We start from the raw sequence: 17,835 nt of genomic DNA, 5'->3' as shown, positions 1-17,835 counted from the left end.
GCGGAGTGACAGGAAGGGGGAGTTTAATGAAGGGGGGGAATGTGGCGGGAGGGGGCAATGTGATGGGAGGGTGGCAGTGCAACAAGAGGGGGGCAGTTTTAAGGTAGGGTGGGGCAGTGTGATGGGAGGGGGCAATGTGACAGGAGAGGGCAATGGAGGGCAGTATGGGGGGACAGTGTGACAGGAGGGGGCAGTACAGAGCAGTATGGGGCTAAGTGTGATGGGAGAGGGCAGCATGAAAGGACATGGGCAGTGAAGGGCAGTATGAGGGGTAGCTTGACAAGAAGGGGGCAGTAAAGGGCAGTATTGGGGGGCAGTGTGATGGGAGGGGGCAGTGAAAGGCAGTATGGGGGGGATACAGTGATATTCAGTAGGACACCTGGACACACTATATAGGCTGGGCAATGTACTGTGCATTCTTTTACAAATTCTCTCTATGGTAGAGATTGTATTTGTGCCTTACCAGGATCGGCCTTGGGGCAGGAAGCATTTCTCTTACCGTGCCCAGCAGCAGGAACAGCCTTGAGGCTAGAAGCGGGAGCCAGAGTAGGGTGGCAGAGTCAGGGAGTGGGGCTGGGAGACAGAGCTTTCGGTCCTAGATACAGCTAGCACATGGGTGGATAAAAGGGCCGGCAGGACAACATATAGGAGAAGTGATCTTCCCAATTTTACTCCTGACTCCTGCAGGGCTTTCAGCAGCTGCAGGATCAGTTCTTCTATACGCTGACCCATCTGCCCTCCTATTCAGGTGAGGAAATATGTGACAGGGGAGCCACATGGGCCCCCTGCAGCATGGGGCCGGGTCGCAATTGTAACCCGTATAATCCCTATAGTTACGTGCCTGCGTGCCATCCTGAGTGTGTGTGCTGGTATTGATGGTAACAAACACAAACTCTCTCTACCGGTGACTTCCAGCGCAGGCTAATGATTTGTGTCCCTCATTGCTTGCAGTGTTCCATCTTGTGGTAGGACGTACCGCTTGCACACTGCAATGTAGGGGGGATGGTGCCACTGCAGTTCCTCAGCCAGGTTTACTCTGCAGGTACACACTTGGTAGGACTCACCCAGTTGTGCCAGAATACAGGACCCCATAGGAGGCCCATACAGGCGGCCATGTGGGTGTTGTCTGTCAACTAGTAGAGAGGAAGGGGTGGCGGGTCCCCCGGTTGGTGGTGCAGTGTGTTTCCTTTATGAGGGGGAATCTGTCAGTGCAGCTGGAATGTATGCACCTTGTGACACCTGTGCTTGATGCTGAATGGACATGAGCAGAGTGTCCAGACTGAGCTCTCTGCCTCCCCTATCAGAGGGCCACACAGACCGGGACTGGTAAGCTCACTAAATCCTTCCCCCTTATCACATCCCATGGGGAGCTGAGTTCTCTAAGACCTGGGATTTCAAGAGTAACAATGTGGCCATCTGTAAGATCAACATGGACCTCCTCATCAAGAGCGACTCTTCCATCTTCGGGATCTTTGATAGCCACAGAGGAGAGGTAGGTGGTGATGGTGGGGGCAGATGGGTAGACCAGGAGAGACACCTACTGACGGTGGGGGAGATGATGGCACAGACCCAGGGGCGGGAGAATCACACTGAACAGGTCACTGTGTGCACAACACAGCATCACCCTATCCACAGAGATGTGATGGAGGCTGTGGTTAGCAGAACTCCCCCTACAGTTCAATGGGGCCTCTGTAGACCCTGATGTAAAGGGGTACTCTGATGTAAGATGGGACAATGCATCTCCTGATGTAAAGGGGAACACTGCTGACTATGATGTAAGGGGGTCTTTGATAACCAGAGACCGCCGTACATCAGAGTTCTCCTTTACATTAGGGTTCACAGAGGACCCCATTGCACTGTAAGGGGCAACCCTGCAGATTCTGATGTAAAGGAGAACACTGCGAACTGTGATGTAAGGGGAACTAAGAGGACTCTTGTGTAAGGGGGGCTCTGGTGACCAGAGACCCCCTTACATCAGAGTTTCCCTTTACATCACTCTTGGGGGATCAGAAAGGATGTTTTCCCCTGCTGGAGAAAATAGGATTATGCGTTACTGGGGTTTTTTGTCTTCCTTTGGATGAACTGTGGGTATGAGATTGTGTATAGAGGATTGTAAAACATTTTTCTATTTTGTTTTCCCTTTTATATTCATTGAACTAGATGGACTGTGTGTCTTTTTTCAACCAGACTAGACTATATACAGTACACAGTATTATATACCATTGTTTGTAGACTCTAAAATTTTAACACAGACTAGAAAATATACATTGATTTGGGTTATTTTTACCAAAGAAATGTAGCATAACCAGTGGCTTCTGACACAAGATAAGAAGGACAGAAGCATGACCTTTAACAGTGAAGAAAGCCAACACATAGGTCTGGACTAGGGATGAGCTGACATTTCACCTTTGGTAGAACTTTTGCCTGTCTGGCTCCCTGTTTGGTGGAAGCTGAGCATCATATCTAGAAGAGGTGTTTCTATCACTTCTATACATGACAGCTTCTCTCTGTCAATGGTTCCTAAGAAAGCAGCAGGTGTTGGGAATCCCTGGCCATGAATACAAAGGGGCAGGATAAGTCGTGAGTTTACTGCCAAAATAAGGTTACTGGCCATATTTGGGAAATCACATTGACCAAAATGGCCACAGCACTACTATCCCCGTCGCTTCCCTTGTCTACCAGAGCAGGGAGCTGTCATTCAGTGGGAGGTTCCCTTCAGGATTAGTTATGTGTGCTGGGTCCATCGGGTTTTTAGTTTTGACGAGTAAGGCAGTGGTGGGGATCATGATTGATGATGGATTTACAATAAGGTCCATTTTATAGGAATTTTTATTTTTGTAAATAAATGACTTGTCAAATGTTTGGGTGCCTTTACCTCCAGGTACTTTTTTATTGTTGTAAATGAGTGGGGGTTCTATGTATCCCTTACTTTTTCACATGGGGGGTGGGGTGGTAAACAGGGGCCTTCCAGATCCTGATAAGCTCCTCCACAGACACCCACAACCACAAGGCATGGGTTGTGGAGAAAAGGCCCTTCTCCTTATCAATATGGTGACAACGTTTTTTGCCAGGGGGGCCCCCCAGCAAGGCTTCCCCTATGTTAAGAGCATGTCACCAGATATGATTAAGGAAGGGGATATATGCCCACCCCCACCCATTTTCCTGGTCAGCCTGACTGCATGACCAGATTAAGAGTCTTATATGGATTTTTAGGTGGACCTCACTTTTTTGCATGAGGATCGAACTTTGAAGTTTTCTAAACCTTTCTTAAAAACTATACCTAGGGCAGTTCAACTCATTCTTAGTCTAGACTTGGCCATTTTCCCAACCTCCATCACTATTTTATGTCTTAAATGCTTTTTAAATTATTTAAAGATGTACATTTTTTTCCTTTTTTTATTTTATTTTTATTTTCCCCTCATCAGGCGCTGCCTGTCCTGGTCAAGCAAACAGGGGCAAGGACAAAGCTATAACTAAATTGTTTACAAGCAATCATATCCAAGGTTAACTGGGTGTCAAGGATGTGTCACTGTTTGGAGGTGGCCCAATAGGTGTTTGACATACTAGCGTAATCTACTGCGCATAAGTCAGAGAAAGCCTTCACCGCAGCAAGATTGATTTGTATTATGAGTTTTGGGCCAGTGAATGTGAACAAAGATGTGGTTTAGTTGCACACTCTTCTTGCACTTATTTATTTTTTTTCAAACAATCCAAAAAATAAAGTTTCTAAGGTGTTGACACTAGCTAAGAGCTAGCTGAATCAATCATTGTGGACAGATTTGGATCCTTTTTTTTTAATTCTAGTTGTATAGATCTATGAAAAACAGACAGGAATTTATTGACTTCATGCAGGATTCAAGGAATCCCTACATATCGATCCCAGGCAGATTTGCCCATTCCTAGTCATTACCTCTCTATAGGATTAAGTGGATAAATCTGCTGAGTTTGATTTACCATGAGCACATCCTTTTGGCCCCCGCTAAAGAATTATTGAGTAGGGCCCTATTGCTACAGGACATGATTTTGTAAATGAAGTCCTATAATTTCCATAATAGTCACATGAATTTTTTTCATAAACAAAGAATTCTTGCAAAGGTTTGCACTGGAGCTCTAACAAGGTTAAAAATGGAATTCATTTTATGATTAGCTTTCAAAAACCATTGAGTATGGTCCTTGATACTTTTTTTATCTGCACTCAAATTTTTAGTAAAAGATTTATGGGTACACTCAATTGTTTTTTGTTGCAAGTGCACTAAAAAGGGCTATAATCCCCCGTTAGGAATTAGCTTTCATAACTCTTAGGAGCCATTTAGAGCTTACTGCACCCTTTAGGAATTTTTCAAATCCCACCACAATTCAGCAATTACTCCAATACATGCTGCCCAATATTTAGTCAAAATGTCAGAATTTTGCATAAACATCAGCAGCAATACAAATATTCCCAGCTTCACTTTTCCCTTCTTCTTTACATGCCTGCTGTACACATTTAAAAGTGTAAATGTGGGGGCGTGGCCGACCGGCCGACCGCATAGCTGCACAGCTCGCGCTCTACCGAGTCTCCTAACGGCCAGCACGGACTACCCAGCAGCCCAATTCGCACCCCAATAGAGCGATCTGCCTCCCTAGACCACCAAGATCCTTTCTAGAAAGAGGAAGGAAGAAAGAAGTCCCCAAACATTAATGGCCTTCTTTATGCACCAGCCGCATGGAGGAAAGCAAGATGGTGCCGACTCCTCTCCTGCTGCATCCACCCGATCTCCACAGAGTCACACTTAGCCAGACTCTCCTGAGCTCTGCAACCTCTCCAAATCCAGACCACAGACTATCTACAACTCCACACCAATGTCTGGTAGTCCAGAAAAAGCCAGATTCAGGCTGGATGAAAGACAGGGAAGACAGGAGGTAAGTCCTAATGGGGACACAGGGGAAGACACCAGAGATCTACCAGATACAATTAAGGAATTCTCCACTAACAACAAACCAGTTAAGGACACTGTCCTTAAGGACATGCTGGTGTAACTCAGGAGTTCCCTGAACAAATTTAGCAATGATCTGCAATCTATTGCAAATAGAGTTGACCATGTGGAGAATAAAATGGGGGAGATTGCCACCACAATAAATGACCTTATAGATGCAGATGATGAGAAAGAAAATGACATGGAATGGGTTAAAGCTAAGCTAGCTGATATCGAAGACAGATCGAGACATAACAACCTCGAAATTAGAGGGGTACCTGAATCTGTCCAGCAGGACAACCTACGCTCATACGACACTACCCTATTCTGCGCAATATTAACAGACGCTGCTGACATAGATGTCACAATTGACCGAATTCATCGTCTGCCTAAGCCTTCTTACCTGCCAGACAAAATTCCCAGAGATGTGATTCTACGATTACACTATTATCACGTGAAAGAGAAAATCATGAATGTATCACAGGACAAATCCCAGCTCCCCACACAATACTCTGACCTCCAATTTTATGCAGACCTATCCCAATACATACTCCGAAAAAGAAGAAATCTCAATATCATTAATAAATCTCTTTGCAACCACAAGATTTGCTACAAATGGGGATACCAGACCAAGATTACAGTAACACACGGGGGGAAATCATATGTGATTGACTCCTTGGAAAAGGGTCTCTCACTGCTAAAATCATGGGATATCCTTCCGGAATCTCACAGTTCACCTCCAGCCAGGATTGATTCCCATCATGTTTCGCCTGAGTGACAGGTAGTTACCAGAAAGAACTTGCACAAGCACAATTAATAGCTGGAGATACCTTCTGCCTCAACATGGAGACCTTGAGGACCGAGGACCACTTTGCACTAAAAACCAAACTTTGTATTCTGTTCTCAGAATACCAACCCTATGCTTCTTACCCTGTTATTACCTCTATTTGGGGTATTTTCTATCTTGCCCACCTCTTTGCCCCAACCTGAGCAGCGTTGGCTGCACCTGGATATGACTAACCCACCTTCTCCTCATAAACTGAGGAAAATGTGGGAAACAGTTGTTGTTTATTGCTGTCACTGTGTTTCTCGTGATTGTTTCTCTCTTTTTTTTTCCTTTTTTTTTCTATTTGAAGTGTCATGACCTACATAAGAACAACAAAACCCTCCAGAAAGGATCTACACAGTGGATATCTCAACAATGAAATGATCCAGAACAACTCATACCAACTCTCACCAACTCTCACCACTAGAGGTTGCTGTTTTCCGTAACCGTAAGTCAACTTATACACCTCATATTACAATCACACTCACCTCTCATTCCTCATGGGAGTTACATTTCTGACTGTCAATGCCAAAGGTCTTAATCATCCAGCTAAACAAAGATCCCTATGACAAGAAGCTTTTCTGCACAAATGTGGTATTTTAACAGTCCAGGAGACGCATTTCTGTGACTCAGCCCCCCAATATGCACCCATAAATATTTTCCCTATATCTTTACTGAGAATGCTGACTCCAAAACAAAAGGAGTCTATCAGTGACACAGTATCCTTCAACCTTTTGAAGGAAATTAAGGAAACTAAGGGTCGCTATCTCATTCTTATATGCGGAATAAGCTCCACGACTTATACCCTGGTGAACGCATTTATACCCAGAACATGCACCAAATAAGTTTCTTCAACAAACTAGTACGTGTTGTACATAAAGAGCAAAGAGGATCCTTGTTACTTTGTGGAGATTTCAACCTCACATCTGATCCAACAATAGACTCTACCTCCACACCAAAGAGAAATTCTCTAGCACTACACCCTTACCTAAACCGTAATGACCTCTTTGATGGCTGGAGATGTTTAAACTCAAATGAGAGAGATTATAGTTTTTTCTCCTCACCTCATAACAAATACAGCAGAATAGACTTGTTCCTCCTAGAACGCAATTTACTTATGAAAGCCTCAAAATCTTCCATAAACGGCATCAAGTGGTCAGATCACGCTTCTGTCTCACTCAATATTGAGGACTCCCATCCCTCAACTAACACCTATATGTGGAGAATCAATCTAAGACTTCTTCAAGCATCCAAATCTAAAACCACATTAGAAAAATGCATAACTGAATATTTCACGATTAACGCTTCCTCTGTTTATGACCCGTTCCTACTTTGGAACGCTCACAAAACCTTCATCAGAGGCATCTTTATTAAACTTTGGGCTTAAATGAAGATGCAGCGGCTTATGCATGTGGATGCCCATACTAAGGAAATCCAGGTGCTTAATACCCAGAATAAACTGAATCCCTCACCTAGCATCACACAGCAACTAAATAAAGCCAGACATGACCTAAGACTTTGCACGGATTTGGGAAAACTTCCCAGAAACTGAAAATGACTTGCTATGCCAACGATAATAAAGCTGGCAGACTTTTTGCTAGCCGCTTAAAGGGGATATGGCATAAACATAAAATCCCTTTTGTAGTCCATCCCAAATCCAATGACAAATTCTATTCACCCACAAGACGTAGCAATTACTATAGTTCACTTTACAGCTTGAAAAATGACACCGACATATACCAACCTGCCACAACTATTATCTCTGACTTTCTACAGAATATAAAAATACCCCAATTGACTCCTGAGAATTTTCAATCTCTTAATTCACCTTTCTCCCTTATGAAAATTAACAACACCATAGACTCTATGCTACACAACAAAGCTCCTGGCTCAGATGGCTTCACGGGGGAATACTTTTCAGACTTTTTAACACATTTTGACACCATATTTTGAGAAAATTTACAATGCTGCTGCTGCTTCTTTGACTTTCCCCCCTGAAATGCTTAACCACTTCAGCCCTGGAAGATTTTACCCCCTTCCTGACCAGGCCCTATTTTGCAATTCGGCACTGCGTTACTTTAACGGACAATTGTGCGGTCGTGCAAAGCTGTACCCAAATAAAATTTACGTCCCTTTTTTCTCACAAATAGAGCTTTCTTTTGGTGGTATTTTATCACCTGTACAATTTTTATTTTTTGCGCTATAAACAAAAAAATAGCGACAATTTTGAAAAAAAAAAAAACAATATTTTTCACATTCTACTATATGACATTCTCGAAAAAAAAAAAAAATCAAAATTTTTTAACATTTTAGGCCAATTTGTTTTCTGCTACATATTTTTGGCAAAAAAAAATTGCAATAAGCGTATTTTGATTGGTTTGCGCATAAGTTATCGCTTCTACTAACGACTACTAAGCGTCTACAGGAAAGATTTATGTCATTTTTTCTTTTTTACTGGTAATGGCGGCAATCTGCAATTTTTTGAGGGACTGCGACATTGCGCAGACAGATCAGACCCATAACTAACATTTGTGACGCTTTTAGGGGTACCATTGATATTACTACAGTAATCAGTGCTAAAAATATGCATTGTTACTGTAATAATGACACTGGCAGGGAAGGGGTTAACCCTGTTGGTGATCCAAGGGTTAAATGTAAGCCTAGGGGAGTGATTCTAACTGTTGTGGGCATGGCTTCTGAGATGACCATAGAGACATGCAATCCTATATAGCAGAATCACATGGTCTCTGTGATCATCCCAGGGAGAAGGACGGACGGCTGTGTTTACATCAGCCGACCATCCTTCTCTCTCAGCAGGGAGAGATCGAGGGTGTCAGGCAGCAATAGGAGCCGCCTGACACACGCGATGGCTTCCCTGCTGACAAAAGGGGGCGGGAGCGTGCCGGGGGTGGCGCACGTTCACCCCCTAGACTCACAAGAGCGAGCGCAGTACATGTACGGGGTTTTGCCCAGGAGCCGCTGCCTGTTGCAGGATATTTGCAGCGGGCGGTTGTCTAGTGGTTAAAGCTATAACTGTGACAATATCCAAGCCAGTTTAAGACCACAACTGCCCCCAAAATTTCCACCCCATATCGCTATTGAACAATGATTTGAAAATTTATGCCAAACCTATCGCGACAAGATTGATGGATATTATTAAAATAGGTGCAAAAGCTTGAAACAGCGCTACCTTCCAAGTGATAACGTGCCAGACAAATTTAAATAAGTAAATAAATAGTGATTTTGTTGTGTATTTTATGTCATAAAGTGCTCAAGTGATTGGTGGTCAAAATAATGACAGACTTTTTTGACCCCTGACAATTACCCACTCAAGGGGTGTAAAGTGCTAGTGCAAATAAATCAATGAAAGTTGAGTAAAAAAAACAGTGAATTTATTTAAAAAGAGCCTGCTGTTAAACAGCGTGATAAACCAGTGATAATAGTGATATAAGTTCATAAAATCAAATTGATAAGTAAATGAAAACAGATTCCAACTCTTCTTAACAATAAGAACCGAAGGAATAGTATATAGAGTGAATAAGCAAGTGATTAAGAGCAAAAAAAGCTTTGGTTGCAATCACCAGTGTGACCACTTGGTGTCGCACCTTGTATACAACCTGCTATATGTTAGATAGAATGGGATCGATAGAAATGTCCTGGGGTTCCTCCAATCCGATCTCCCTTCTTGTTCCTCAAAAATATAGAGAGAGAGGGGGGACCCCTTGGTATGGTATAGTGCAATTCCAAATGGTAGAGGTTGTAACTCACAGTTAAGCTGTCCACGATCAGTAGAGAAGAGAAGCCGGGAAGCTTCCGCGTTCCACGGCCCTAGCTCCAAAACCGGAAGTGACGTAATGACGTATGACTCCACCCTACGCGTTTCGTCAGAGGACGTCTGCTGGAGCGAGGATCACTGGTCTATATGACCACCTTATGGCATGCCGATTCAAAGCCACTACACGAGCAGCTCTCTCCGACGATTGGAGCAGCAATATCAACCTGGCGACAATTCCAAGATGTGCCATTTGACAATACCCCTCTCATTACCATACCACTCCCCATTACTAGCCTAAATAGCATAATTCCAAACCTTAACATTAAATCCTGGTTGGCTAGAGGCCTGAAGATGGTAGATGACGTGATGGTTGGCCCTGCCATTAAAACCTTTAGATAACTACAAATAGACTTTACTATTCCTGACCAAGACCACATCAAATACCTACAAATCTTTCACTTCCTACAACACAATCAAACTACTGCTCTAACTCTACCCCTGCATGTCGTCCAATGTCTCCAAAAACACATAACCTAGACTAAAGGAATAGCCCTGTTTTATAATCTACTAAACTCTAAGGACGGCTTCATTAAATGCTCTTATTTTCCCTTTCTTTTACCTTCACCTCTAATACTACTTAAGCATAATACCTCAACCTGGCACAGGATCAAGAAATGGACACATGTTTTTCCTTTCCCGAATTGCAGCAACTTTATTCCTTCGCACACTATATCCCACCTTCTGTTTTATATAAGGTGTTGAGAGCTCCTCTCAACTGCTATAAAGCAGCAGTCTATATCTTGTTTGAAGTTTACCGGTGGGGAGCTGCCACCCTCTCCAGGATACAGTTCTTGCTCCCAATGAGGTGTCCAGAGGGAGGAGACAGTACCTGTGATGGAATCTGGACACCCAGACTGGGTATCTCTGCCAAAAACCTGCTTCCTAAGCTCTGGAACCCGAGATCCGTGAATCTGGCTATAGTTACCCCAAGAACTCCACAGTACAAGTTTTGGAGTCAAACCAGAATCAAACTGTTTATTGAAACACAAAGCAGAAGGAGATATACACTTTGAAAAACCCTCCCCCTTAGCCAATCCACACAAACATACACATCCCATAATAAGCTTACTCGAGGCAGACATGAACAATAGAACAATTGAATGCAGGTATTCAACAATAACAAACCCCACCCCACTAGCAAGGGTCTATGAAAACACTTTATGCAATATATATTTATATATTTCCTGAGGGACGCTGTTCAGAAATATTACAGTCCCAAGTGAAAGAGCCCCTCACTCCCCCAACACAAACCACACATATAGAACCCAGGATAACCGGGGTAACAGTGTGGATGTACAGCGAGTCTGATTAGTGCAGACCCGACTGTGGTTCTTGGTCACCCAGAGGGGCTGGGGAAGCTGGACAAGTAGTCTCCAAGTAGACAAGTAGTCTCCCAACCTCCCTAAAGCAATCTGGGTTCCACAAGCCCCCCCAGCCAAAGTGACTCACTCACAGTACCCCTACTAGAAGTGTTGCATAGGTATTATCTTCACACCCAAAGTTACTGTAATTGCTACTACCTGTGTATACTGTCTAATTATTGGTATCTGTTTGTAAACCATATTTTCTTTGATGCTCCTCCTTTTAAAAAAATCAATAAAAACTATTAAAATAAAAGTGTAAATGTTGTAGTACGTTGTAGTGGTTACCTGGATGAAATTGGGAGTACTCTGAATTTATGTGCTGTATTTTTTAAAAACACATCTGCCGTTTCAATTATTAATTGTAAAGGTGGGTATTTTCTGTTTCCTTTTTATACTTTTTTTTATGTTTTATTGACTTGTGTTCATAAGTACAACTTCCCTTTAATGGCAGTTAGTGCTAGGGTAATAGTTCTCATACAGTTAAGTGTGCCATTAGGGTTGGCTTTTGGAGGTAAAGTTTTTCCTGACCCTAAGAAGCCATTTCAAGCTCACAGAACCACAGAACAAAGCTGAAAGAAAGTTCATAATAATTTAGCCTTACCGGTTGACTCCAATGCATGCTGGCCAAATTGTAGGAACAAGCTTTTGTAGATGCTTCAGCAAAGGGAAAATTCCAAATTTTACTCCTATAATTTTTACATGCTTGCTGTACACATAAGGATTCTTTTTTTTTTTTTTTTTTTTTTTTTTTTTTACATTTTTCTTACAATTTTGTAACACACTATCCCTAGAGCAATACAGTGTTACCATAGTAACACTGTACTACTCTGGAGAAATGATCAGGGGTTGTCTTTGTTTTTTTTTTAAAAACACTATGATGGCTTTACAGGGAATTTCATTGTTATAAACAACCAATTTTACAATATAAAACTGATTCAATCACTGTTTATTTTTGTGATTAGCTGTGATTGGCCACAGCTAATCAAATGGTACAGATGGGCTGTGATTGGCCCTGTATGTACCATCCGATCATTGTGACCAATCACAGCTAGCAACACCATTGTACACAATAAATTGCATGAAGGGAAGCCATCCATTGTGTACAATTGTCATGTGATCTGCTGTGATTGGTCACAGTGATTACATGGTACCGTCAACAGGTCTAATCAGTCATCGACACAGCTGGTGATAGATCAGACTGGATTGTGGCCTATGGGGTGTGTTACCGGAGGACACTATATTACAATAGGCTGGGCAGGAAGTGGTTAAATATGCAAATTATTTTTCCATTGTAATAGTGATAGTCAATATTTTATTCTCTAAGCTATGAAGCAGTCACTAGTTTAAGAGTTAGATTAGACCTCAGAAACATACTCAGCTTTATATAGAATTGACAATTGCTATTTCATTAATGTCTTGCCAAAATATACTTGACATGTGATGAGATGTGGTGGAATAATGTTATAGTTGTTAACAGAAAATCATTGGTTACATTTTGTATACCTGATTATTTTTTAGTGGTCAGTGTGTTGGATCTAAAACCTAATATTTCCCAGTTAAGTTCAATAAGTGTCCGTTCACACTACCGCGGCACGACTCGGGGGCGACCTGTGAAGTCGCGTGCACCGTGACTTTGGCGCGACTTGCACGGACTTCACACAATTGAAGTCAATGCAAGACGCTCTGATGTCGCCCCGAAGTAGAACAGGAACTATTTTCTAAGTCTGAGCAACTTGAGTCGCTCCTATTAGAACGGTTCCCGTAGCACAGAATGGACCGCGACATGTCAGGCTGACAAGTCGCCTGACAAGTCGCGGTAGTGTTAACCGGGACTTAAATTATTATTTTTAGCTAAGTTGCAAGTCTAATTAATAATAATAAAAAAAACAAAAAAAAGAAAAACACTGTACAATAGATTTATACGCAACAATATACAATTTGGCATCTTATGAACAAGAACTATTTAAATACAGTTTCAGTGTACCTACAGCATTTTAATATTTCTAAACATTCTTTGAAGAGTTTTTCTGATCTCATGGTTGCTCAGACTATAGATGATTGGATTTACCATTGAAGTCACCACAATGTATAGAAAGGACCTAAATTTGTTTTCATTAGATGAGTTGTCATCTGATGGTGCCATGTACACAATCATCAAAGTTCCATAATATGAGCATACAGTGGCCAGGTGCGAGCTACATGTGGAAAAGGCTTTCCATCTCCCACTGGCTGAAGAGATATTAAATATAGTGATGATAATTAAGGCATATGTAACAATAATAAAGGAAAATGGAACAAAAATGCATACAATGGACACAGAAAAATCAACTAATAATAAAATGGTGGTGTCCGATGTAGACAGCTCTATCAGTGGGCTGAAATCACAGAAGAAGTGGTCAATGTTATTCCCACCACAGAAATGTAGCTGACACACCAAAATCATTTCACTTGACAAAAAGAAGAGCAGCAAATAAGATCCAACAACCATATTAAAACAAATATGGGGCTTCATGATAGAATTATAACGCATTGGGTTACATATGGCTAGATATCGATCATAAGATATCAATACAATAAGAAAACATTGTACAAATCCAAAAATAACAAAACAATGCATCTGGAAGTTGCAAACACTGATGGAAATTGTAATTTCATTTTTTAATGTAATATCTAACAGCATTGGGGATATGGTGGTGGTTATCATCAGGTCGGCTATTGCCAAATGTTTGAGGAAATAAAACATTGGGATTTTCAGATGGTCCTTAGTTGATATTAAAACAGTAATGAGAAGGTTTCCACTCAATATCACCATATATGACAAAAGGAACAAAATAAAAAAAATAATTTTAAATTTATAGAGGCTTTGAAATCCAAGAAGCAAGGACTCTGTCACTTCAGTTTGGTTGTCTTCACACATGTCTTCAAGAAAGAGCTCACCAAGGAACGTCAAAAATGATCTTCCTCCTGCAAGTCAGGTAAGAATGTTTAGGTAATCCAATATCTGTAAATAAACAAGAATTTTGTAAGTCTAACATAAAATAAATTAAAGTAAATATATTCTGACTCTCTTTGTTGGTATCTAATTACAAAGAGTCAAGAGATCTCTCTTCTTCTAAATAAAATAAAGTAATAGCAATGTTACCCTCTTGTCTAACTTGATGTATTTTTACTTTCAGCTTTTATGGTATTTAATGCTCTAACTTTACCAGAACTGTGAGGGTTGTTCATATAGAGTAGTGGTCCTCAACTCCGGTCCTCAGGGCCCACTAACAGGCCAGATTTTAAGTATTACCTTGGGGAGATGCAGACTAGAGTAATGCAATCACTGAGCAGCAAATTATATCACCTGTGATGTATTTCAGTTATCTTGCAAACCTGGCCTGTTGGTGGGCCCTGAGGACCAGGGTTGGGGACCAGGGATATAGAGGACAGCAGGACATAGACTTTATACACCAGGAAGAGCATTTTGGGTAATCTATCAGGATATAGGAAGGGTAAGGTTGACAATTGGGTATTCATGTATTTTAATTGTAGACAATAAAGTAACGGATAATGATTGATTAGCATTATCTCTCATCTCTAGATCAAGTCACTACAACTCAAAGCCATAAGATAATTGCTATCCAATCTAGTGGGGAGGGTTAGAACTCTTGTCAAGTTTTTACTGTTATTTAAGCTCCATCAGATAGATTTATCCTCACAATGTCCTCCTAACATTCTTTTACCTAAAACAGGAAGTATAGTGAACACTACAACAACACCAGCAGAAATAGTAGGGGAAGGCTAGAACACCTGCAGTGGCACACCTAGCATATCTAACACTTGGGGTTTGATCATTTTTTTTTAACAGCCCCCTCCCCCCACAAAAAATAATTGGAAAAAATAAAGAACCGTGTACAGTCCACTGTAGCAAATTGTGAGTGTGGCCAACAGCCAGAAGGGCTTAAAGACATATGGTTAAATAAAACTGAAGTGAGAGTCTAACAGACATGCACAAACCTCAGCACAATCATTTATATACAGTAACTCACAAAAGTGAGTACACCACTCACATTTTTGTAAATATTTTATTACTGTATATCTTTTCATGTGACAACGCTGAAGAAATGACGCTTTGCTACAATGTAAAGTAGTGAGTGTACAGCTTGTATAACAGTGTAAATTTGCTGTCCCCTCAAATAACCCAACACACAGCCATTAATGTCTAAACCGCTGGTACAAGTGAGTACACCCCTAAGTGAACATTTCCAAATTGGGCCTAAAGTGTCAATATTTTGTGTGGCCACCATTGTTTTCCAGCACTGCCTTAACCCTCTTGGACATGGAGTTCACCAGAGCGTCACAGGTTTCCACTGGAGCCCTCTTCTACTCCTCCATGACAACATAATGCAGCTGGTGGATGTTAGAGACCTTGCGCTTCTCCACCTTCTGTTTGAGGATGCCCCACAGATGCTAAATAGGGTTTGTGTATGGAGACATGCTTGGCCAGTCCATCACCTTTACCCTCAGCTTCTTTAGCAAGGCAGTGGTCATCTTGGAGGTGTGTTTGGGGTTGTTATCATGTTGGAATACTGCTCTGCAGCCCAATCTACAAAGGGAGGAGATCATGCTCTGATTCAGTATGTCACAGTACATGTTGGCATTCATGGTTCCCTTAATGAAATGTAGCTCCCCAGTGACGGCAGCACTCATGCAGCCCCAGACCATGACACTCCCACCACCATGCTTGACTGTAGGAAAGACACACTTGTCTTTGTACTCCTCACCTGGTTGCCGCCACACATGCTTGACACCATCTGAACTAATTAGGTTCATCTTGGTCTCATTAGACGACAGGACACGGTTACAGTAATCCATGTCTTTAGTCTGCTTGTCTTCAGAAAACTTTGTGAGCTTTCTTGTGCATCATCTTTAAAAGAGGCTTTCTTCTGGAATGACAGCCATGCAGACCAATTTTATACAGTGTGCGGCGTATGGTCTGAGCACTGACAGGCTGACCCCCCACCCCTTCAACCTCATCAGCAATGCTAGCAGCACTCATACGTCTATTTTCCAAAGAAAACCTCTGAATATGATGCTGAGCACGTGCGCTCAATTTCATTGGTCAACCATGGCGAGGCCTGTTCAGAGTGGAACCTGTCCTGTTAAACCGCTGTATGGTCTTGGCCACCATGCTGCAGCTCAGTTTCAGGGTCTTGGCAATCTTCTCATAGCCTAGGCCATCCTTATTTAGAGCAACAATTCTTTTTTCCAGATCCTCAGAGAGTTCTTTGCCATGAGATGCCATGTTGAACTTCCAATGACCAGTATGTGAGAGTGAGAGCGATAACACCAAACTTAACACACCCTTAACGTGGGAAAGTTCATGTTTCTGTTCTTTCTGTCTTGTTTTAGCGCACACTGGCCTCTCACTCTTTAATTTAGAAGACCTAATCTTGTTCTCTATATGCTTCAAAAATGGTCCTTAATATTAGAGACCTTCCTATCTCTGCTCTCACCTATAAAATGGGATTACTTGAAGCCATCACCTCTGCAAGGCCAGTGTCTGAGGCGTTGGCCTAATCTTGCAAGGAACCCTTTTTTTTTCTAAAGAGAATACTCATTTTACATTGCTGTCCCTAGCCATGTTTGTGTCATCACAGCAAGGACAGCATTAAGAGTAAAATAAATAAATAAACAATTTAAATGCAAAGTGTACACCAACTTTTTAAATATGTAAATAATAAAATAAATGAATGTCATTCTAATTTGATTCATCCCCAAAATTCCTAATTTGAGGGAAGGGCAGGCAGCCTATGGCCTATAGCATTTAATTTTTTGCTGCTGCCTTTCCATTCTCCTGCCCTTGCCCTTATGATTTGCACCCTCTATGAGTTGCAACTTGCCCTTCCCCCTGCATTGTAGAAGGGCAGGTGGCCTTTGGTATTTTTTTCACAGAAACATAGTGGTGTATAGGCATATGACTTCTGATTGTGTACCTAATTCTGTTAGCCATGCCCGTCCATGCTTGCTTCACCAGGTCAGATAGGACTTTATAAGGAAAAAAAGTAAAAAACAAAATTAAAAATTAAATCTATAAACACTAAATAACCATAAAAATATAATAAACCTACTTCATCAATATGTAGAACTTCTGCATTCTACTTTAGATCTGACTGACCTTCATTTTTAATAAAGAAAAAGGAAGAGTGGGCAGCCTATGGCCTTAGAATTGTGCAATAATCCTTGCTGACGCCTGCCCTATACCCCTTGATATAAGATTTTGCCCTCCATTTGCTGATGCCTGCCCTTTCTCAAGTGCTTTAAATAGACAGGTAGCCTATGGCCAATTTTTTTTTTCCCCTGCAGCTATGCCTCCCTGCCTGCTGTGGATCAAGCCACCATGAAGAAATGTGCTGAATTTTGGACTTCTACTGTAACGGTGACAGTAGTTCCCTTCATTTTTGCCTTGTATGGGTGAGAGGATTACCCCCTTTAAAGCCTGCCAAAATTTCCTCCTCGCCACCAATGCCCTATCTTTTTTTATTTTGCATTGTAAAAAAAGATTACACATGAGCGGATGTGCGCAGGATAAAAATTGATCAAATATAAACTATAATAAAATGATTGGTGCCCACGTGATAAATAATTGAATAAAAAAAAAAATATATATATATATATATATATATATATATATATATATATATATATATATATGTGTGTGAGTCATATGTGTGAACCAATCTGTGAATGACAATGATAGTGTGAAAAATATATAAATCAAATAATTAATATTCCAAAGTGTCTTTGTGAGCCGCTCGTCCAAACAACAGTGAAGTTGAAAGCTAGTAAATTTAGTAAGGGACAGCGCTCACA

At 41.5% G+C, this 17,835-nt stretch overlaps 1 protein-coding gene across 1 annotated transcript in view; it reads right to left on the bottom strand.

The window, feature by feature from the left end:
* Positions 1 to 13,897, bottom strand: part of LOC309552915 (olfactory receptor 5G26-like) — a gene marked incomplete at both ends in the record, with an annotated part of 360,843 nt that extends 346,946 nt beyond the window's left edge. The window contains one exon of the mRNA XM_082253822.1: positions 13,874 to 13,897. Within this exon, the coding sequence (XP_082109948.1) occupies positions 13,874 to 13,897 (24 nt within the window). The remainder of the gene's footprint in view (positions 1 to 13,873) is intronic.
* Positions 13,898 to 17,835: the final 3,938 nt, after the last annotated feature.

Source organism: Pelophylax lessonae, assembly GCF_965119305.1.
Source record: "Pelophylax lessonae genome assembly, chromosome: 4".
Taxonomy (NCBI): domain Eukaryota; kingdom Metazoa; phylum Chordata; class Amphibia; order Anura; family Ranidae; genus Pelophylax; species Pelophylax lessonae.
The sequence above is the reverse complement of the archived record's forward strand: the minus strand, read 5'-3'. Positions and strand labels throughout refer to the sequence as shown.